Raw genomic sequence first — 24,972 nt, forward strand, 5'->3', positions numbered from 1 at the left:
AGAGACAGAGAGAGAGAGAGAGAGAGAGAGAGAGAGAGAGAGAGAGAGAGAGAGAGAGAGAGAGAGAGAGAGAGAGAGAGAGAGATCTAAGTACAGGTTCACGGGAGCCACGGCATACGTGTGGAAGATGATGGACAATATTTCGGGAGTCTGTTTTTTCTTCTGTCTTGTTTCTGAGGCAGGGTCTCACTTGTCTCTGCCACTTCGCCCTATAATGTAACATCCAGGTGATTCTCCTGTCTCTTCCCCCATTTCCTCCCACAGTGCAGGAGTTAGGATTACAGACATCTAGTTCTTCTCCATAAGTTCTAAGACTCAAACTCATAAGTACTCTTACCTTGAGTCATTTTGCTAGCCCCACCCACCATCTTTTGAGAGTCTCTTAGTGGCCCAGGGCTCAGTTCCTCTACCAATCTGAGCTTGATGGTGAGAGAACCCCAGAGATCTGCTTGTCTCTGACTCCCCGACTCTGGCATTATAAGCATGAACCTGTGTCTGACTTTTTTATGTATGAGTTCTGGCCAACAAATTCAAGTTCTTGTCCTTTCAAATCAAGAGTATCACCAAGGCAACTGTCTGCTCAACCCCAGATGACCATTTTCTAAAAATGTTTCTCTTTCTTTTTTGTCTCTCCTAGAGACTGAATCTAGAACCTCATGTATACTAAAATGCTCTACCGCTGAGGTACACCTCCACCAGTTAAAAGAAAAAAAAAACGTTTCCAGTCAGTAATATTCTGATATTTAAATAAAATTTTAAAATGTCATTTTTATTTTAAAATATTTAGAGTGACTTAAATCTATTCTGTACCCGTCAATAGGATGGTTTGGTCTAAAGAGATCATGAGATACTAGGTAAACCAGAAAGATGTTTTTTATCCAATTCCTAAATTAATGTTTAAGTGAAGCCTTTACATTTCCCGTTTTCTCTTATTCCTGTCTCACGTGCCCTTAAGAAATTAGAAAGAGAGCTTCTTGTCTTTGTTGTCAATTTGTCTGTGAGCCTCTAGACTTTACCCAGATCATCGCTAGTCACAGAAGCCTGTCTTGATCAAGTTAAGGATAGTTGCTTTATGTTCTTTATGAACAAAACTTGCTTTTAGTCTACTAACCCATGTACTTGTACAGAGTCTTTGTAATAGGCCCTGATAAAAATAAATGCCTTTAATCAGTACGGTTGGCTAGGAGCCTAAAGTCTTAAAATAGTTTCATATGTTCTGATTTCTTTTTCCTTAAATGAGTAAACAGAATGCAATCATATGTTACAAATCATTTCATCAAAGGTAATGAAATTAAAGTTCAGCTCCAAGAGTTATTATAGAAGACTTTAACATGTGAAGAATTGGACTTCAAAATCCCTCAAGCTCTAATCTTTAGATGTACATAATGTCTTTCCACTTTCAAGCTTTTCCAGCTAAAAGGCTCTAAAGTTCCAAGGCAAAAGCCAAAATAAATTTGATACTTGTGCGATTTAAAAGTGAATGCTTCCAATATAATGGCATAATCAGAAAATACATGGAAGGGGAAATCTCATAAAAATTTTACTAGTACTAATATACTGTTTCAGAATTTATGCCAAAAATATGGTGTTCAAAGTTATTAATGTTTTTTTCTAAGAGTATATATTTTTCTAGTAATACAATTAAAATATTTATTAGTAGGTTATTAAATGAAGGACACCCTGAACGTGAACCCAGCACCTTGTTTCCAAAGTTCTTGCTCTTTATACTGAACTATTCTATCACTGAAACTTTCTGTATATCCATGTGAACATTTAAAGTGACAGTGGTTTCCTTGAGAGGAGAGTTGAGGTGATGTGGTTTGGAATTATAATAATAGTAGGAATGTAAAATAATTTCCCATTCTCAAAAAGGTTGGGAACAAGGCTTGGTTATATAGTTCCATTAAATTAATCAGTAGATCATCTAAAAATAATCCAGAGTCTTACTTTTGGTTGCTTTGTATGTTTTTATATTCATGCCTGTGTTCGTGCATGATTTGTTGATTAATCGTCTTGTGGTGAGACCCAGTCAACTATTTATTCAGCAACTACTCTGGACCAAGCACTCTGCTAGGTCCCACGAATAAAATGATGAGGGGTCCCTCTATGTGCTGTGTGAAGAATCTCTATGCACACAGTAATCAAATGGAACTGCCGGTGAGGAGTTCTAACAGAATAGTTTTGTTCACCTCTTTTCTCTGAACTGCCACCAAGTTTATATATTAGAAGAACAGCTGGCAAACTTGGAGCTTGATGTCACCATGAAAGTTCAGTGAGAAATGGGGACTCTTTATGTTAGCATTTAGTTAACACTGGGGAGGAAAAATTGCTAAAGGATTTCTAGTATTTCTAGCATTACCTTAGCTGTAACTGCAATGGATTCAGCACTTTCCCTTACTCTTTCCATATTATAGTGACCTGATTTCAAAGTTGGAATTAAGGAATTATCCTGTTTACACTAGGGTTTCTAGCAGACCATTCCTGCATATTATTTCATCTGTAGTTTGGTTGTTAAATTCCTGATATGTGAATACCTGTGGTCTGAAAAACATGAATTTCTTGAAATGAAGACAAGGTCAGACAGCTATTTTATGGTAACAAGCTATCTAATTCTGATGTCCTATTAACAACTCCAATTCTAATTTGCATTCCCAGAGGATACTTTTATTTAAGCTCTTTGCATTGGCTTGGAAGTATAAATTAGAACGATAATTTCTGATGCAACTGGGGGAATAAAATGGCTACTGCAGTCATGGAGTAAGCCAGAATTGCTGTTTTCTTCACCCCAGGAAGCAGGTTCCTTGTTTCAATGCCTAAGTTTCCAATTTGCCTTTTCTTCTGAATGTGAACTGAGTATGCCCGATCATTTTTTTTTCTCATTTTGTTTACAGCTGCTGACTTCTCAGTTACACTCTATAGTAGGGGTAACAAAAGCCCTTAATTTTGCAAGTGAATTTTTTTTTAGGCATTTGCTCCCCAAAGCTCTTTTTTAGTGAGCTGAGACTCTTGCAGAAACCACAGTATCTAACTTGGAAAACCTGCACTCTCAGCAGCTTCACTAGTTTCAATAATACCCTTACATTAGCTCTTTTAGGACTCCAGGAGACAGCTTCTCTGGCAGTAATGAGATGTGCAAGCCACAGAAGGCCTGCTGGAAATTACAGGAAATGCTGTAAGTGTTGAGCCTTGGGATACACGGTTATCCAGGTACATTCAGGTTTGTGTTTGAGTACCGTACAAGAAACACTTGGCACCATGTGAATTTGAACAGTTTTTCTTCGCATCTCAAATTCCATTAGTTGGAACTACAACCCTGTTTAACAAATTTCTCATATCTTATGCTCACAATGGCTTTCTTGTCTAAAGTCGCCTTACATCATGCCTGCCATTATCAAGGTGAGAGCACGATTGCTCAAGAATCTTTCAGGATCTTAAAAGACCTGAATTATAAAGGCTAAAATTCTCCTCTATCTTTTAATTCTAAGAGCGAAATGTAGTTCTAAATGTCCCGACTGGTCTCCAGCTTTCCGAGTTTGTCACTTCATCACTTTCGATACTCTCACTTGACCTTTCTGCACATGGGAATATGATGCCTTTTTCTTAATTGCTTATGATCAATATAATGTATAGTGCATGACATTAAAACCTTGTATATCAAACAGTATAAATGGTTAATGACTGCTCATGTTTGCTTGCTTTTGTTTAAAGCAAGAACTTAACATGACACTTAGTATACAACAACCATTCTACCAATACCTTTACCAAATGTCACTTTAATTCTCATGCAATATTTTTACATTAGTATTAATATTTCAATTTAGAAATGAAAAATTGAAACAAGAAGATGTTGAATTTTTCCCAAGTCTAAACAGCTAGTTCATGTGAGGTTAGGGATTTAGTTCTAGGAAGTGTATGCCTACAGTCTTAGCTCTATGCTGTTATTCCAGGTGAATAGTCTATCATATAGAAATGTGACTTCTATATATTGTTATGGTTTCTTTTGTCATCACTGGAATAAAATAACATGACCGATGTAACATAAGGGAGGAAAGGTTCATTTTGGCTCCTGGTTATCAGTAATATGGTCCATCATGGCAGGAAGGCATGGCAGTTGGTCTGCATCTTCTGTAGTTACAGGGGTATGAGGCAATAGCCACATGTCCTCACATCTGGCAGATCAGTCAGGTAGCAGAAAGCAGAAGCAGAATTTACCTTGAAGGCCTGTCCCTGGCAACCGTCCGAAAGGATGCACAGTCTCTGCAAACACTGCCACCACCTGGGGACCAAATATCTGAGCTTGTCCGAGACCTTTCACATTCAGACTGTGTGTTAATGATGTATTCCCATGAATTCCTGAAGCAAAGGGAACATGCCTGTTTAACTATTGTAGATTTGATCATCTGTTGCTGCTGTTACCACTACCATCCAAGGACTATAGTAAATGAGCAGTAGATTTGGTTTGGTTCAGTTTTTCACTTAGGTACAGAACTCAGGAACACTCTAAATTAGTAATAATGCATATGTAATTTGGACACCAACCAATGGAGGGGTAATTCCATTTAAGAAGTCAGGTAAAAAGAAACTATAAATTCCTTGTACGTATTCCAGAGTGATAACACATGATAGTCAGACAACTAGGAAAATAAGATTATTCAAAGACTCAAAACATGGTAGACAGGGAAAAACGAAAAGAATGGCTTGGTCAGTGGAAGATTAAAGGTAAGAAGGTTTCATTTTGTGAGAGGAAGAGAAGAGGATGAGTCCCAACCAGTATGAGAAGTGACAGCAGAAAAGGCTGGACCACAAAAGGAGCCACGTCATGTTGAGAGCTGTTGAATAGAGTTGAGCATTCAGTTGGCTGCTTTTCTCTGATGTGAGTGATGTGAAATCAGGTTCAGTCACTACTGCCCCAAGCTCTGGCTTTCAGGTACCCGTTAAATCCCAAAGCTTTAGGTATTGGACACAAAACGTGAACTGAAACTTAATCAAATATTAACAGTGATTCCAATATAAATCAGAAGTAAATGATTAGAGAGTCAAATTTTGCTGCTGACTTTTTAAATTGTCTAGTCCTAAAGGTTTTCTACCAGTTTCTTTATCATTTATGATACTTTGACATCATATTCCACCTTTGACATATTGGGCCTCTTCTAATTTTTATGTGAAATGTTCTTGAACCCCATTTTTACAGTTAGAAATGGATTAAAGCTCCTCACATAGTTTCTTATCTGTTCTCCTTTATTCTTCATGGTGCCCTGGGCTCTTCCCCTGACTCTGAACTGAACTTTTGACTCCTGCCTCCACAAATAAAAAGTATAAGCTCATGCAAATGAACCCACTAATGTGTTTCTTTTCTGAATTATTTCAGAATTATCCATCTAAGTGTCAAATTGTGCACCAAGCAAGTGACAACATTTTGTCCCTTCTTGTCCTGCACTCTTGCAAATTCTCCCTTCCAGAGTGTACCCAGCCTCCTTCCTACTAAATGCAGTGTACCTCCTACTTCAATGCTGACATTATTACCAGGTTAAATATGTGCGTATTAGAATGCCTGAGGACAGGTGTAGCTTAGTCCTTTGTTGTTCACAAGGGGAAGAACAAGAGAAAGCAAGGATTGTGAAATACCAGGCCATCTGTTTGTAGGAACCAAGTCAACCAAGATACTTTCTTTACCCAATTCCTATTCTCCACTAAAGTTACTGGCACTCTTTTGTATTTTTTTGAAATGCAAATTTCATTAAAGAACAATCTTTTCAGTGCCTATTAGGAGAATATCTTTGTGTCTTTTTGTAACATTTTACTAGAGGATATTTTATCTCTCCCACACACCTACATATTCCATTAGGCTATATTTACAATTATTTAGCACATTTAATTAAGAACATTGTTTAAATTTGAGAAAGATTTCTCCCCTTGTGGAATTTGGAAATCAAAGGTAGCATTTAGCAAGTTTTCTTGTCAACTATAATAGTCGACTTTAGAACTCTTGAGAGTAATTCAATTACCCACACAATTCTGCTTTCTAAGAATGTGCTAAATCTTGTCTTACCCAAGCCAGAAAACCTATTAGGGATCCTCTAGATGTTAACAGAAGTAGGAAACAGCATCACCCTTCAAGTCTCACTTGGGAAAGATGTTTACAGAAGAAGCAGAGAAAGCAGGAAAATGCTTGTGTTTTCTTCTTCCTTTGGCTTTGCAGCCTCAGCTCAGCCCAGGCAACTTTAAAAGGGTGGTGGGCTGAGCTGGGCATGGTGGTGCACACCTTTAATCCCAGCACTTGGGAGGCAGAGGCAGGCAGATTTCTGAGTTCAAGGCCAGCCTGGTCTACAAAGTGAGTTCCAGGACAGCCAGGACTATACAGAGAAACCCTGTCTCGAAAAACCAAAAAAAAAAAAAAAAAAAAAAAAAAAAAAAAAAAAAAAAAAAAAAAAAAAAAAAAAAGGGGGGTGGTGGGCCACTTTGAATTTTTTCAGTAAAGTAGAACCTTAGCAACTATGACATGTGCCAGTTTATAGAATATAAGCCATCACATCAATTGTCACGTGTTTGTTTGTTTGTTGTTCCCTGTTGCTGGTTTCACTTCATAGGAGTAAATGCTCCGTGGTGGTAGGTTCTTCCCTTTCTGTTCATCACATGTCCCTGAAGAACGCACTCTAGCTCATGGGAAGTAGCCATCTTCCAGATGGAGCTCGTCCCTCCTTGCCAATTTCACTGTGTTCTCTGTTTGGAGGAAACAGGAAGACCAAGAGTTTCATTTTAATCATTGTGCCATTAGCCATTACATCATTGAAAGGAGGGTAAAAGTCACCCAATTTTTTCATGGGAGTTATTTAATGGATTATAACATGTACTCAGAAAGAGGCAAAAATTATACATTTTTCATAAAGTTAATATTCTCAGTGCTTAGATTACATGAAAACATTACTAAAAGACCCAGCAATGTCTTCATTTGTCATCAATGTAATAACTTAACATGACCCTGCTCACACTTTAAATATTTATTGTATGTAGTTTGGCCTGGTTCTGTTTTTGGTTTTTGTTTCCTTGTTTAACACTAAAATAGGTATTTTACTGGGAGCCTTATGCTGTATTCAGTTGTAGATACTGGCAACATTGGTCCTTTCCAGCACTCTTGGAAGATTTCAACTGGAAACACATCTCAATCCAATCTCCATCCTTTTCTTTTCCTACTTGTGAGGAGTGAGGAATGCTCTCCTATAGCACCTTTCTCCCATTCCTTAAGAAAAAATGAGCATCCTTTGATAAATACCTGTTGTACCTTGATGTCATCTTGTGAATTGCACAGTGGAATCACTCTTTTAATTAACTGTTCCCTAATTTTTTTTTCTTCATCTAGTTGTATACTAAAATATGCCTGTTTATTGAACTCCCACTTTTTCATAGTATATCACAAAATATCAGGATTAAGGAAAATTAATATTTAAATTGTAAAATATTGGTTCATGGTTTTAGATTTACATTGGATTGGGCATCATGGTTTAAAAAAAAAATAAAATATACTAAAATGAACACATGCTGTCTCATCAAAGTTAGACAAGACAAACCCACAGAAGGAGGACATACCAGAATAAAACATAAGACTAAGAGGCCCACTTGTTTGAACACACAGGAATCCCATAAAAATACTGAACTGGAAGTCATAGTTTGTAATGAGAGAACCTGGTAACCGGCCCATGCAGGCCCTGTGCATGCTGCATCAGGCTCTGTACATTCATATGAGCTTTGAACATGTTGATTTAGAAGGCCTTGTTTCCTTGGTATCCTCCATCCCCTCTGCTTTCACACTTTTCCCACCTCCTCTGTTGCAGGGTTCTCTATGCTTTGAGGGGAGGGATTTTATTGAGACTCCCATCCCATTTAGGACTTAGCACTCAAGGTTTCTCTCTTTCTACATAATGTTGGGCTGTAGGTCTCTGTACTTGCTCCATCTGCTTCAGGAAGAACTTTAACCCATAACAACTGAACAATGCACTGATTCAGGATTATAATAGAATTTTATTAGGAGTCATTTTATCACTGTGTATTTTTGCTGTCATTGTGTTTTAAGACTAGTGGTTTGGTTTTACTGAAAGACTCTGGGGTATCTAGTCTCTGGTTCTTGGTCACCCAAGTAGTGATAAGTGTGGGTTCCATCTTGTGAAATGGGCCTAATGTCAAATCAGTTATTGGTTGGTGGCTCCCACAAGCTTTGTGCCACCATTGCCCTAGCATATTTTACAGTTAGGACAACCATTTGTAGGTCACAGGGTTTGTAGTTGGCTTTGGTGTTTACATTTCTCTTTCTGTAGCATGAAGAATACATTTCTGTACCAAAGACTCTAGAACAAAGGGGTGAAGGCACTATGTGGGCACCTGCTTGACTTCTCCATTTTCAATGAGTTATGAAGGTGTTTCAGCAATGGGGCTTTGCTGTCAGTTTGTGGTGAGCAGCATATTGTCTTGGGTTGTTTGGGGAGTGCCATGGAATCCCCTTGGTCAACACCTCAATTAGATGTGACCCAATTTCCTTACTGGAAGCTACATTTAGCCAGTTGGGAGACGGTCTCTCCTGTAACTTGATGATTTCCTGTAGATTGTCTTTGTATATGTATGCATCTTAGGAAGTTTCTACTGTAAAAGATTTCTATACCACCCCTCAAATGGCCTTGGATTTTAAGCTTTCTTTCCCTGCTTTCATTCTTCCAATTCCCTCTCTGTCTCCCAACAATCCTCCAATTCTAGCCCCACCCCTCACCATCCAACTGTCATTAAGTATTCTATTTCCCTTTCCTATGGTGATCTATCTGTGCTATCTGTCCCTTATTCAATACCTACCCTCTGTGGTTCTATGGATTGTAGCTTGGTTATCGCTGACTTCACAGCTAATATCCACATATAAGTGAATATGTACTATATTATCTTTCTGGGTCTGGGGTACCTCACTTGGGATTTTTTCCCCTAGTTCCATCCATTAGCCTACAAATTTCATGGTGTCATTTTTTTAACAGCTGAGTGAAAATACTTCACTATGTAAATGTACATTTTCTTTATTAATTCTTCTGTTGAGGGACAGCTAGACTGTTTCCAATTTCTTGCTATTATAAATAGAGCAACAATGAACATGGTTGAGCAAGTACCTTTGTTGTAGGATGATGAATCCTTTGGGTATATGCCCAAGAGTGCTATGGCTAAATCTTGGGATAGATAGATTACCATGTTCCTGAGTAATAGCCACGCTGATTTCCATAGTATATACTTAGTATATACATAATTATACAAGGCTGCACTACCTCCACCAATGAAGGAGTGTTCCCCTTACTGCACATCCTTGCCAACATGAGCTGTCACTTGTTTTATTACTCTTAGCCACTCAGACAGATGTAAGATAACAGTCAAAGTAGTTTTGATATCCATTTACCAGGTGACTAAGGATGTTGGACATTTCTTTAAGTGTTTCTCATTCATTCGAGTTTTCTTTACTGAGAATTCTATTTAACTCTACACACATTATAATTGATTATTTGTTTATGTGATATCTGATATATATATATATATATAATGTGTGTGTGTGTGTGTGTAGTGAAATTGATATGATAAAATCTTTCCTCATTTTGTAGGCTGCTGATTTGTTCAAATGCCAGTGTCCTTTGTTATGCACAAGCATTTCAGAATCAAGATGCCCCATTTATGCAATTGTTTATTTTAATGCTTGTGTTAATGTGTTCTACTCAGAAACTCTTTTCCTGTGCAAATGAGTTCTAGGGTATTTTCTCAATTCCTTTTTTTTTTTTTTTCAGGTTCAGTTTGTCTGATTTTATGGTCTTTGATCCATTTGGAGTTGAGTTTAGTGCAGGGTGATAACTGTGGAAGTATTTGAATTCTTGTATATGCAGCCATCCAATTTGACCAGCACCATTGTTAAAGAGACTATCTTTAAAAAAAAAAAGTGTGGTTCTGATTTCTTTATTAAATATCAGGTGTCCTGTGTATGTGGACTTATGTCTGGGTCTCCATTTCCATTGATCAACATGTCTCTCTCTCTCTTTGTGTGTGTGTGTGCCAATGCCAACTTGCTTTTATTACTCTTGCTTTGCAGTACATCTTAGGATCAGGAATGGAGTTACCCTTATTATTCAGGATTGTTTAGCTACTCTGTTTTTTTGTGTTTGTTTTATGTTTGTATATGACGCTGAGAGTTGTACTATCAAGCTCTCAGAAGAATTATTTTGAAGTTTTGATGGGTATTGCATGAATCTTTAGATTGCTTCTGATAGGATGACAGTTTTATTATGTTAATCCTAATGATCCATGAACATAAGAGATCTTTTCATCTTCTAATATCTTCTTTAATTTCTTTCTTCAATGTCTTGAATTTTTCATGCAAACATTTAATTGCTTGGTTAGAGTCACCCCCCAAATATTTTATATTATTTGAGGTTATTATGAAAGGGGTTGTTTCCCTGATTTATTTCTCAGTTCATTTGTCATTTGTAAATAGAAAGGCTACTGATTTTTGTGAATTAATTTTATATTCAGCTATTTTGCTGAAAGTGTTTACCAGTTGTAGTTTTCTGGTTACTTATATATCCTATGCTTTTCTCTGAAAATAATGATAATTTGACTTCTTCCTTTGTACTTTATATCCCTTCAATCTCCTTCAGTTGTCTTATTGCTCTAGCTAAGACTTCAAGTACCATATTGAATAGGTATGAAGAAAGAAGACAAACCTGTTTTGTTCCTGTTTTTAGTAGAATTGCTTTGAGGTTCTCTCCATGTACATGGCTGTTGGCTATAGGTGAATGTAAACTGCCTTTATTATGTTAATGTATCACCATGTACACTCTCTCCAGGGCTTTTATCATGGAGAAGTGTTGGATTTTATTTTCTGCAGAGGCCTTTTCTGCATCTAATGAAATGAACATGTGGATTTTATCTTTCAGTTTGTTTATTTTGTGGATTGCATTTATTGATTTGTGTATTCTGAAATATCCTTGCATTTCTAGCATGAAACCTATTGACATGGTCAATGATATTTTGATATGTTCTTGGATTTGATTTTCATGTATGTTATTAAGTATTTTTGCAGCAATGCTGCTCATAAGGGAAACTCTTTATTTAGTGGTTTCAGCACTGATTTTGATAATTTCCTTTGTCTACTCCTTTGGTGTGTGGTATCTTTTTTTTCTTCTAGAGTTTTCAGGTGTGCTGTTGAGTTACTAATAGGAAATCTCTTCCTTTTTTTAATGTGGGTACTTTGTTCTATGAATTTACAGTTAGAACTACCTTCATTGTATCTCATAAGTTTGGGTATGCTGTGTATTCACTTTCATTCAGTTGTCTGAAGCCTTTCTTTCTTTCTTAATTTATCTCTTCATTCACTTGTCATTCAGTAGAGGGTTGTTTGGTTTCTATGTGTTTGTAAGGTTTCTATTGTTTCTGGGTTGTTTTGTTTGTTTGTTTTGTTTGTTTGTTTGTTTGTTTTTCCATCTTTAATTCATGGTGGTCAGATAGGATACAGGGAGTTATTTCAATTTCTTGTATTGTTTAAAACTTTCTTTGTGTCTGAGTATATGGACACTGTGGTAGAAGGTATCATTAGGTAGAGAGAAGTTACCGTCTTTTGTGTTTGGGGAAATGTTCTAACTATCTGTTAGGGTTATAGCATCAGTTAGCTCCAGAATTTCTTTGTTTAGTTTTAGTCTGGATGACTTGTCTTTTGATGAGAGTGAGGTAATAAAGCCTCCCACTATCAGTGTGTGGGGGTCAACATGTGATTTAAGCTTTAGTAGTATTTCTTTTATGAACTTGGGTGCCTTTGTGTTTGGAGCATATATGTTAAGAATTACAAAGTTCTCTTGGTGAAATTTTCATTTGAGTCTGTAGTGTCTTTCCTTACCTCTTCTGATTAATTTTGGTTTGAAGTCTATTTGGTCAGAAATTAAAATGGCTACATCAGCTTGCTTCTTAGGTCCATTAGCTTGGAATTTTTTTTCACATCTTTTTATGCTGAGGTGATGCCTAGCCTTGGTGTTAAGTATTTTTTGGGTGCAAAAGAAGGATGGATCATGTTTTCACAGCCATTCTGTTAGTCTATGTCTTTTGATTGAGGAATTGAGTCCACTGATATGGAGATATATCAATGTTGCTCTATTGACCCATTCAGCAGGTCCAGTTATTCGAGGGTCTCGAGGGGACCTTCTCCTAATAACCAAATGGGGGGTAGTGAGAGACGAGGGCCTTGTGCGAATAATGACACGGAAACTGTTCTGGATTGCATCAAGGCCCCAAATGTATTGAGAAAGGCCCAAGGCTTAGATGCACAAGCAAAAGGGGAAGTACAGATACTTATCAGTGGGAGGGGTGGGGCAATACAAGCAAAAGGAGAAGTACTTATGGGAGTGGGGGCAATAGAAATTCTTTCTTTTGGCAGCTACATGGGGAAGCAGGAACTTGGTGGTATCAGGGTGTGGTCAGGACATTGGCGATGACTTAGGGCTGGAACATCCCATGGTTGTTCTCCTCAGAATCAGTGTGTCGGTGGCCCGCTTTTGACCCTTTGCTTCTGGGGGTGGGGGGGGAGGCCCAATTTAGAGATCAGGACAATAGTGTTGTCTTAATAGCTCCCAACACTCTATCTTTTGACTTTGATTGTCTGAGATTATTTATTCCCTGAATTACCTTGTTGTAGCTTTCCTTCTTATATTGGAATTTTCCTTCTAGCATCTTCTGTGGAGCTGCATTTGTAGATAGATGCTGCTTAATTTTGGTTTTATCATGGAATATCTCATTTTCTCTGTCAACTGTGATTGAAAATTGTGCTGGGTATAGCAGTCTGGGCTGACATCTCTCATCTCTTAGAGTCTGTAGAATGTCTGTCCAAAACTTCTGGCTTTTAAAAGTCTTATTACAAACTCAGATGTTATTCTAATAGGTCTGGATTTTTATATGTGTTACTTGGTCTTTTTTCTTGCAACTTTTAATATTCCTCATTTGGTATGTTTAATGTTTTGATTATTTTGTACTGACAGGAATTTCATTTCTGGCACAGTCTATTTGGTGTTCTGTATGCTTCTTGTACCTTGATAGGCATCTTCTTTAGGATAGGGAAATTTTCTTTTATGCTTTTATTAAAAATATTTTCTTCGCTTTTGAAGAAACCTAGGGCTTTCTTTCCTTCCTCTAATCCTATTATTCTTAGATTTGTCTCATCATAGTGTCTCAGATTTCCTGGATATTTTGTGCCAGGATTTTTTTTTTTTGATTTAACATTTTCTTTGACTGAGGTATCCATTTCTCTTACCATGTCTTCATTGCTGACGTTCTCTCTGCCATTTCTTGTATTTTGTTGGCAAATTTTGTTTTTGTAGTTCCTCTTTGAGTTCCTAAGTCTTTTTATTTCCAGCTTTGCTTCAGTTTGGATTTTCTTTATTTATATTATTTCATTTTCAAGTCTTGAACTGTTTTATTAATTCCTTTTCTTTCTCTGTGCTTTTATAGATTTCTTTAAGGGATTTTACTCATTTCCTCTTTAAGGACCACTGTCATTTTCATAGAGGCTGTGTTAAGGTGTTTTTCTCCTGCTTCAACTGTCTGAGATTTACAGGCCTGCTGTGATTGGATTGCTGGGCTCTATCTTGACTGTTATTATGTTTTTATGTTGGTGTCTAAGTATCTAGGATGGGGAAGATTCTAAGTCACTCTGTACTAGTTAAAATGTTTCTGAGTATTGGGATCCAAGACTTAGAATGGAGCTAGGGCTAGCTATGGGGCTAATGGATCACTTGAGGAAGAAAACACAAAGTGTTCTGTCCCTATCTGTTTAATTAGTCCCTTGGGAATGGAACAGCAAGTGAGAGGAGGACACAGCAGAAGGCCTGCTGTAGAGCTAGGGATTGGACTTCAAGGAATGGAGGAAGTTAGAAGATCTGCAATGAGCCCTACTTGCTTCACTGGTGAGAATGGCCCAGGAGTTCACTGGGAGTGTGCCTCCTTAGAGGTGAGGGCTGGGCTTAAACAATGAGGGGAGAAGGGAATTTAGGAGGGGAAGAAATGTGAGATCCAGGATATGTTGGAGAGGGAGACTGTCTGTAGCAGGTGTTCTCTTGCAGAGCTGGTTCTGTGACTCCTGTGGGGGATTCCATTTGGAGCAGCAGCAGGAGAGGTAAAGACCTGCAATCAGGTTGCCAGATTCCCTGGCTGGAATCAGTTTTGCCTGTTTTCAAGCCTTAAGTAAATAGAACCTTACACTAGCCACACCTCTCTGTTCCCATTGCTATGTAAAATTCAGTGGCCACAGACTCAGAGGCACTTTCAGTTTCTGTGTATGATGAATAGTGCTGGTATGCATATTCTCAGACATGACTTCTAGCTAAGATATGCATACTTGGGGCCCTAGGAGGCATGGATAGCCATTTTTCCAATGTGATCTTGACAGAGTGTCCTCCCACTGAGACATGGGACTTCCAGTTACTTCTCATCACCATGGTTTCAACTATTTTACATTTTAGCCACTGTCTTGCATGTGTTCTGAATGCAATATGGCTTTATTCTGTATTTCTCAGAAATAATGTTGTTGAACACACGCATTTCCACTGGTTTGAATAAAATATTCTCATGGATATTAATGTTACACAGGAAATAAGATAGTAATTATATTGGTGATAATTAACTGACTAAAACTTATACATCTTTCATTAATGAAATTGTATCAATAGAACACATTCCCCTATAAGGTTGTTGTGCTGTCCATTTAATTCAGGAGAAACCTCCTAAAGGCAAATTGTGAACTTTGCTGGATGGCATGAAGCTATTAAAACCCAAGTTTCCGTAGGCCACCCTTAAGCTAGTTCCCCAGTGCTGAGCAGGGTCTGACATAGAGGAATTAGGTAGAATCCAGGGTTCTGGAAACCCTAAATACATAGTGAGGGCATGAAAATATGGTTGACTTTTAGGAAATTCCATGTGTTTAGCTGTACTGATCATTAATAATGAAGACAATTTCTAGACTTCCTATAGGGAATGAAATATTTTTTTAAGATGGTATATTTGCTTTCAGAATCATTAAGGTAAGCTAAGCTTAAGACCTAAGAATATTAGTTGTGAGTTTAAACATTTGAATGAATTGAATCATCATTTACAGTAATTTTTACAAGCGTGATATCTTCTTGAATGCTCAAAATATTTTGTGAATAACTTTGGTTTTTCACATTAAACCTTGATTTCTCTTGAAGATGTAGAAGTGAGGCAAACATTTATTATTACTGGGCATGTGTGAAGAAATGGTACAAAAGTTCTTATTTTCATCATTAACATAACATAACATAACAGATTAAGCTAAAAATCCCTAGTAGTTGGAGTTGAGGAGATAGGTCAATGGGTAATGTCCTGGCCATGCGTGTATGAGGACCACAGTACAGACCTCAAAACACTCTTAGAATCCAAATGGAGGATGGTGACTCACCTGTAATTCCAAAACATGAAAGGCAGGAACAGGGAACCTCTGGGGCAATATGGGAAATGAGGCATCTGAGTCTGTGTGTCCTGTGTTCAGCAAGACAGCTTGTCTAGTAAATGAGGTGGAGAGCAATCAAGGAAATTATTGATGTCAACTTGTCTTACCATTGCCCATGGGTGCATATGCACCAGCACATATTTGTGCATGCAAGTGTGCATACACACACACGGCACATGAGAAAGAAGAAAGAAAGGCATTAGTATATTAGTTAAAATGTACTCATTTTTTATACTTTGCTGAGTTGCAATTGCTTATTATAATTACATTTAATCGGAGTGTTCCTGTTAGAAGTAGATGTGATGATCAAATGCAATTCTGAGACAGTGTTTTCCTACTTGTTCCAATCTGGCCTTGATCTCAGGGTCTTTCTGACTTAGCTTCTGATGTTCTGCTTATGAGTGTGGTCCCCATTGCTGGACCAAGGGCATTACTTTCATCTGCCCACCTCATATTGTTTGCTATCACTAAAATAGTAGACATCCTCCATCACATTATGTTTTGATATATCTTAATGAGCTGTTCAAAATAATTAGAAACATCTTTCTAATTGGTTTAACCATTTTTTCTAATTGCCTTAATACCTCTTTAACTAAATTATCTTAAAATGGTAGAGGGAAGTTTTGTAACTTCTAAATAGACCAGGATTTAATTTAAAACCAAAAGTAACTCTAGTGCTAAAAATAAAAGGTCATGATGCAGATCAATGTGCAACAAGTGTCTCCTGAATCAGTATTCACAGTGTGTGGTATTCTTCATCTGTAGGTTGAAGAAAAAGTCCCAGTCAGTGGATATTACTGCTCCAGGGTTCAACCCTTTAGGTGGTGCAGGGAAGCAAGCACCACAAGCCAGCAAGCCCCCGGCACCCAAGACCCCCATCATCGAAGAAGAACAGAACAACTCAGCAAACACCCAGAAGCATCCTTCCAGAAAAAGTGAACTGAAGAGGTTCTATACCATTGGTGAGTGCAAGGGCTTTTACAAGTGAACTTGTGCCACTTGGACAGCTCTGTGGATGGATGCAGGATGTGCTCAGTTAAGTTAAATGACTCATTGTTGAATAATTGTGTGTCTTTCTGATGGTTTATGTGGACATTTTCTTATATGGTCTAAACATGGAGATGAAAGATGCAAAACTAGTAAAGTCTTAAGGTTGGGTAAGAAAGTGGGCTCGGTGGCCATCTATAGCTGAACAGAAGAGAAATATTTTTCCAGAGTCTAACCTTATGTATTACTATTTTCATTTTAGCCATCCTCAGCCCACACTGTTCTTATATTTTGCTTTTGTTCTTTTCATTTTCCCTCTGGGCTTCTAAGTCTCTGACCCTGTTCTGTCAGGTTGTAAAAACAGTGGCTGATGTCAGCTTATCGTGGAGCCTTTATGAAGGGAGAAAGTTATTGTATTCTGAAGCAAACCAAGTTACATTGGAGAGCTGTTTGGACTTCTCGCATTGCAAACTCTAGGGGTATGGAGTCCAGAAGTAATCATATCACAAAACACTAGGCTGTGAACAGGGTCTTGTAGTTATTAGGTTCCTGTGTCCCCAGAGAGAAGAGTGCTCAGGAATTTTGAACTTTGCTGGAGACTGTTACATAACGGGAAATAAATCCATTGAGCTAAAAACTTCTGTATACCTGCCTTCCAGTGGGTCCTTGAATAAGCAATTCTTCAAAAGTAACAGTTTGCAGCATTTCAGGTAAATTTAAGATGAAAAGCTTTGTACGTGGGTACATGGCAGGTAGGAAGTTGTGGATATGAAGTAAGAAGATGGCTACTTAGTCCTGCATACTTCTTAATTTGGAGGAATTTGGGTACATTTGACCAAATAGCGGGAGCTGGGGCTTAGACAATCAAAATGCTATTGGGGAAGTTGAATATTTCTGGCACCTGAAATCCCACAGTCTCAATATGGAGTGTTTGCCTGAAATGACAATATTTTTTCTCAGGTATTTCAGACACTTACATATTTATATATTCAAATATACATAAATATATTTTATATTATACATTATAACCAGGAAAGTAGGTTTATAGTTCTAAAATCCGGGGCATGTTCTGGTTTCTTATGAGGCATTGCTTCCTTCAAACTTGATGAAATGCCTCATGTAGGCTGTGTGCTCTTTTGGAATTTGTTGGTTGAGACTGCTTTCCATTGCTTCCCCTTCCTTGGTCTTCTCATAACTTTCCGTGTTCTCACTGACTTTTTCAAGGCTTTAAAAAAATAATAAACAGATAGAAAACATAGTGTTCTAAGGGGTATCTATCATCAAAAACTTTTGATTGATATAAGACAGTAGAGCAGACAGGTGCATATTTCCACTTTCAATATTTAATGTTAGCACACTTCAAAAAAAAAAAAATGAATCAACCAGAAAATCCCATAAGGCGTATGTCACTGCTTGTTTGCCAGGGTCCTTTGCTCCTGCTGTTTGTCACATATGCAACCTTCTATACATTTCTGATTTATGAACTGATCAGGAAGAGTAAGTGTTTTGCCTTCAGGAAACAAAATCTGTCTTAGAAACTCCTTATTCCATCTAAATAAGACAAAAAGGTTGACACACTAACAAGCTTCACCATAGTGGATAAAAAACCCAAGACTATAGAAAAATAGAAGTCTAGAAGTTCAATTTCAGGGCAGAAAAGTAAGCTGTGGGTTATTTGTTTGTTGTATTTACTCTGTGTGCATGCTTATGCACACATTTATAGGGTGTAGTTACCTGTGTATGTACACGTTTCTGCATGTGGGTATTGGGTGCATTTGTCTATGTGTACATGCACTTGTGCATATGTGTATTCACTGTACTTACTTGTGTGTGTATGTGCTTGTGAATGTGTGTATTGGCTGTACATACCTGTATGTACATGCTTGCCCATGTATATGTTGAGTAGACTTACCTGTGTGTGTACATGGAAATCCAGAGGTTGACTTCAAGTGTCTTTTTTATTGTTCTCCATCTCACTTTATGAAACAGGATATCACCAAGACTGGCTCATTTCTACCCAACTAAGTACGAGTGTTACAAGCATGTCCTACCACACCTAGTTTTTGTGTAGTTCATGGGGATCTAAACTCTCATGCTTGCACTGAAAGCACTTCACCCCCTGAGCCATCTTCCCAGCCTCATGGCAAATTTTTAATTAATGAATTTGCAATGGTTTGGTTTCTTATCAGTTTCAAAAACATGTTTAATTACTGTGTTGAAAGAGTTGTTTGGATTCTCAGTTTTAATTTGTCTCTATAACCTCTCTTCTAATTTGACTCGCAAAGCATTATTTTTAAGACTAAAATAGATCAACTATGTAACTGAAAGTTCATTTCCTAAAACAAAACTATTTCAGTATTCCTTCATTTAAAAAGTACTGTTAGGACAAGACAACAGCATTTCAAAACTCCACATTGTGTTCAGTTCTCTTCGGGAACAGAGCAAAAAGAAAAGGGCATTTATTAGAATGGCTGACAGACTGTGGTGGACCATAGTCCAACAATGGCTCTCTACTAAGAGAAAGTCTACGTTTCCAGTAATTGTTCAGTCAGCAAGTCTGGGTGTCTCAGCTGGTCTTCAGCTCCCAATGAAGTGGACTCTAATGCCAGCGAAGGAACGACCTCTCCAGTGTGATCCAGAGCAAGCAGGCAAATAGCAAAAATTTCTTTCTTCCTTGGTCATTATCTCGTCTGCCATTGCTGGAAGGTGTAGCCCAGATTTAAGGTGGAACTCCGTCTCTCAAAGAATCAGGACTTAGGGTGGGTCTTCACATTTCTAAAGATCCAATCGAGAGAAATCCCTCACAGGTGTACCTAGCCACTTGGCTTTTAGCTAATTGAAGATGGAGTGCGGATGACAATCATGAATAGCCATCACAGGATGAATTAGGAATTTCATATTCCAGAATAAAATAAGTCCCTCTATCCTATCTCAGGTAATCCTCAGAACAATTCTGTTATACTCTGTCTATACAGATGAGGAATCATGTCTAAGAGATGCAGAAGAGGTAACCATGAACCATAGATGACAGGCTCTGCAGGCAAAATTCGTTCCACATTTTAGGACTGAAGAGGCAGATCTCTCATTGAACAGGACAGCCATTCCTCATAGGGGTTGAACAGAGATATTCTATGGGTGACATAGTGCACTGACATTTCTATGGGTACCACAGTGTCCTAAATAATTTCATGGAAAGAAACTGTACCCATCAACCTGTAGACCAGCCGGCCAATATGCCCTTTCTTTGAAGGGTACCTTTCAGTGTCTCAATTCAGGATTTGTACAACTGAAAATCCCAGGGATCCCTCTGGTGGTACAGTGCAGTACTACAACTAAGTTGATCCATGGCCCTCTACAATTCACTGTATTTGAATCAAGCTGGAAGAATTTTTTATTTTAAGAAAAGCTAGAACAATTTGAAATGCCTCTTTAGGTTAATGAGAGATGTAAGTAGCTTCTCTAGGAATTGATTTTTGACCTCAGTTATCTTTCACAAACTTCTGTATAGCATCTATTTCCTACTGAGAGAACCTTAAGAAATAGATTATGCCTTCTTTGCACACATGGCTGTCCTTAATTAACCCTAATAGAAGGTGTTCATTAAAAGTAGCATCATATCAAAAATTGATAGCATGCAAACTCACTTTTTATAGAACAATCAGTCTTTGAATAGGTATAATAAAATTTCACTTATTTAGAATAAGTAGAGGGAAAGCTACTCTGTCTATATGAAGCCTCAATCTTCATTTGAACCTTTAAAAATTAAAAATAAATCACTAGATGAGTACTGCATTTTAGGTAAAAATGTCTCTCTCCCCTCCCCTCCCCTCCCTCTCTCTCTCTCTCTCTCTCTCTCTCTCTCTCTCTCTCTCTCTCTCTCTCTGTGTGTGTGTGTGTGTGTGTTCTGCTCTGTTCTGCTCTAGACAGCTTCTCTTGCTACTCATAAAACTCTGGTTGAGACAGCTGTCTCTTCAGGTAAAAATTCTACAAGCTATCTGGATAGCTCACGGTTTTCTGACCAATGTTAGAAAAACTGCTACAAAAGAACTATTAAGTCATCTGATCAAGTCAGAAATCCTGTTAAGAAAAAAACTCTTCAAGAGATGCTTTGCTCTCCAAAGATCTCCAGACAGCTCAGCTCTCACTAGCGAAAATTATAGAGAACTGCTACCACTTTCTGCTAGCTCATCCCATGAAGACCAAAAGCCATTTTTTTAAATTTACATATCATTTTTATTCCAGGCTCTCTTTTGATTATTCCATGAATCTACATACTGGTGGCCCCAGCCCTTTGATTCTTAGGAAACAGCAAGCATAAGTTTTCTTTTAAGATAGCAAAATCATTTAGAGATCTGATTGCCTCTGTTACACACAGATGCTAAACTAGCTGGGTGGGACCCTATCCTGAAATTACCATATGTACCACACCTGGGGCTAACCTTGATGTGTCCCAGGCTGACCTTGAACTCAGGAATCTGCCTATATTTGTATCTGCTTGCCTTTGTATCTTTCTGATAAGCTGGCTCATTAATGCAACTGCCTTTGTTCCTTTAGATTCATGAAGTTCTCATAATTCATATTGAGTCCTTATTTTTGCATAGTTGAGAAATTATATATTTTCAAACTCATGTATTTAGAGCTCTTCTCCATAACCTTTAGGGCCGAAAGTCCCAGTGCTTGCCATTTGCTGAGACATAGCCACACCTTTACCTCCTGGACTCCTGCTGTCTGGTTATCATGGAGTCAATAACATTAATAGAGAAACCATTCCTCCGAGGAATGTGAAATAATATACACTGTTACACCAACAAGTGTTATGCCACTCCAGCCATCAACACTGCTGGAGGCTCACACTGGGATTCTGTCCTAGGGGCAGGAACCATGTCTCTCTGGCCCCACCAGGGCCATGCCTGCTCAACAACCAAAGAAAGTCTAAAGCTTGTGGGTTCTGCTGGGTGGAGAATAGTGACTTTAAATATCAGAGAGAATATAACAAATTCTAGAATGCCTACAGTTTTTATTTTTCTAAATATAGCTGTTGTCTGTCTAGAATAGTATAGATGTCACTTTGCCTCTGTAGAATATCAAGATTAGCAGACATTCAAAGTGACTTTAATCAGTTGACAGTTGAAGTATGGTCACTCAGTGGAGTCTCTCTCTCTCTCTCTCTCTCTCTCTCTCTCTCTCTCTCTCTCTCTCTCTCTCTCTCCTCCCAAAGATTTTAAATTCAAACTCCATTTTAGAGAACCTGACCTAAGTTTGAACGCAGGTAGACTCACAGGCTGCTAACTAGCATTAGTTTCTAAGTTGTCCCCCAATGAAACCTGAGCCTAGCTCCAGTCTCTAGGCTAATCCCCAACAAGAGCAGAGTTTCTAGGTAATTCCCCCAACAAACCTGCACCCCCAGGTTACAAGCCCACTTCCTTCCTAATGACCACCAATGCAGAGGAGAGCAGAAGTAAAGTTTATGATCTGACTCCCAACACCGGACAACTAGGTTGAAGGCCACAACAGCTTTCCATTAGATGCTTATGCATATATTCCCTGCTTACTGCTTACTATAAAGCTTTGCCCCAATAGACAGTCTGGGCTCCCGACCACCAAAACTGGCCTGTGTGCTGGTGGTGTGTAGGAGGTGGGGGTAGTGGGTGAGTTAGCTCAAATAGAATAAAAACCCTGCTGTGAGTTGCATCTGATTGGCTCTTGTGTGTGTTTTTTGGGGATTACTAACATTTTCCTGGTCTCTCTCTCTCTCTCTCTCAAAACTAACATTTTCCTGGTCTCTCTCTCTCTCTCTCTCTCTCTCTCTCTCTCTCTCTCTCTCTCTCTCTCTCCCTCTCTCTGCCTCTCAGTCACAAGAGCAGTCAGATTATTGAAGAGGAACTTGATCTCGCAGATGAATGTTTAAGTAGGACCTCCTCACTCCTCCTAGCTAAATGACCATAAACAGGCTATTTAGGGTGTCAAAGCTCATTGTCTTTCCTTGGAAAAGGAAACAAATATAATACTTATTGAAAGGGTTGCTTTGAGATATAAATGGAAATATTATGTATGAAGTGCTTATAATAGCCCCTGGAGCTTAAAGATTCCAATAAATGTAAGTGAACTTGTTGCATGTGTAATGGAGGTAGCATGGCCCTGCCCTCATGAACCAAACTTCCTATCTTGATAACGTGCAGAGTTTGTCCATTTTTTCCCTGTTGAAAATCATGCAGTGTCTCTCATTCCTATCAAGATGAAGTTGATACTCTATAAAATGCCCATGTCCTGGCTCTGCCTACTTTGTGTCTTCATTTCAGATCCCAACCCTGTAATCCAGGAGTTTAATCAAATACTTTATAGTGTAGTATTCCCCAAAATGCCAATATTTTATATGTATTGTGTTCAGTATCCTCCAGCTAGCTTTCTACCATCTTCTCTTTTAGCTTCTGAACAACTTTTGTTAGGGTTTGGGAATTGATAATGACCCCAGACTCAAATACAAGAACGGAGCATTTACTCTGCAGAAACAGTCAGCAAAATGGCAATGACCCCAGACAAAGGCATGCAGGCCTTCTTATAGGAAACTGGGGGAACTGTCTAGAAGAATTAGGTAATCTCTAATGTGATTGGTAGGGGCTAAAGCCTTGACATTAATATAATTTTGAATGACTACTATGTTAGGGTTAGGTAATCTCAAACTTCATTGGTGGGTGCTGGGATGTCCCAGATGGACTGCATTCCTTTGTCACGTATGATTAACTACCAGATGTGTTGCCCAGCACAGATGTTCTATCCTGAGATAAGGTATCTCCCACTCATGTGGCCCTCTTCAGGCTTTTACTTGGGTGGGGGATTTTATTGTTTTGTTCCTGTGCTTTGGGATCCGCTGCGGGAGCAAGTGGCTTATGGCCTAGTTTCTGAGTGGAGACAAAAATGGAATTAATAGAACTCTCCACTTTATGGATTTAGCCTAAACTTTCCGTGTATCTGATTGTTCTTTGAGAAGGCTGATTAACATGAACAGATTTCAAAGCATTTATCAGACACTGTCTAATGTGTATTCTTTTAATGCACTAATTATGATCTTTCTGCAAGGAAAATAAGTTATATCATCTTTGCTATAAACCATTCTACAGGGTTACATCCTTTAAAGTTGAATAGTTTACTCATGATTCGGTAGTTTTAATATGTTTGGCCCATGGGAATTAGTACTATTAGGATAGGTGACCTTGTTGGAGGAAGTATGTCATTGTGTAGGCAGGCTCTAGGACAACTAGTGTTCAAGCTTTACCCAGTATAGAAGAGACTCTCCTCATGGCTGACTTTGGGTCAAGATGTAAAATTCTTGGTTCTCCCAGCACTAAGTCTGCCTGCATATTGCCATGCTTCCCACAATGATGATAATGGACTGAACCTCTGAAACTTGTAAGCAAACCTAAATTAAATGTTTTCCATTATAAGAGTTGCCTTGGTCATGGTGTCTCTTCGAGGCAATGAAGCCCTAACTAAGGCAGAAAGAAGTTGGTACTAGGGACTGAGGTACCTGTGGTAGAAGTGACCACTTTTTTTTGTTATTGTTGTTGTTGTTTGGAGGAATATTGATTTGGGGACTTTGGAAAGCAATTGAATGCTTTGAGTGGGACCTAATAGGCCATACTGGTAGAAGCAGGAAAGACAGTGGTGCTGGGGGTAGCTTGAATTGTGTGGGCCTAGCTCTAGAAGTTTTAGAAGCGAAGAATTTTAGTATGTGCCCTAGAGACTGTTCTTGTGATATTTTGGTGAAGAATGTGGCTGCTTTGTGCTCTTGTCTGAAGAATCTATCTGAGGCTAAAGTGAAGAGATTCAAATTAATTGCATTGACAAAGGAAATCTCGAAACAAGCAGGCTTAGACTCTATCTGTGGTTCACTCTTATGAGGAGCATTTTGATCAAGAATAGCAAATTCAGAAATGAAAAATACAAAATACATGGCTCAAAGATTAAAGGGACACCAGGAAGTGAAATAGAGCTAAATCCTATTTTCAAGGATACTAAATGGACTTAAGGGAGTGGTAACCTCAGGGCAAGATCCTTGCCAGATTAGCTTATTATTTATGTATTTGCAGTTGAACAAGGAATAATCATATCATGTTGGGGATTACTAGATCTGGTTATTGTTTTAATTTGAGCATTAGGAGATATGATTATGTGTCAAATTGACAAGGGATGGATTGTGATGGTTATACTTGATTATCAAATTGACTATATCTGGAAAGAACTACAATCCAGAACTTGTAAAGATCTTGTGAAAAGGTGAAGAAAGACTTTGGTTTAGGTACTCACCATTATTCCTAGCATTCAGGAGACAGAGGAATGCAGATCTCTAAATTCAGGATCAGTATACAGAGCAAGATCCAGGACAGACAACCTTAGGCAGTGAAGGAGTTGGAAAACAGAAAATTGGTCATAATATAATAGAATTACATTATTATTATTTTATAATTATATGGGAG

At 38.2% G+C, this 24,972-nt stretch overlaps 1 protein-coding gene across 4 annotated transcripts in view; it reads left to right on the top strand.

Moving 5' to 3' along the window:
• The window catches only part of Oxr1 (oxidation resistance 1), a 407,897-nt gene that overhangs the window by 187,391 nt on the left and 195,534 nt on the right, over positions 1 to 24,972 (top strand). For all 4 annotated transcript variants that reach the window (XM_029469691.1, XM_029469693.1, XM_029469692.1 and 1 more), the window contains exon 3: positions 16,277 to 16,473. In XM_029469691.1, coding sequence (XP_029325551.1) covers positions 16,277 to 16,473 — 197 coding nt within the window. The remainder of the gene's footprint in view (positions 1 to 16,276; positions 16,474 to 24,972) is intronic.

This window comes from Mus caroli, chromosome 15 (assembly GCF_900094665.2).
Source record: "Mus caroli chromosome 15, CAROLI_EIJ_v1.1, whole genome shotgun sequence".
Classification (NCBI taxonomy): domain Eukaryota; kingdom Metazoa; phylum Chordata; class Mammalia; order Rodentia; family Muridae; genus Mus; species Mus caroli.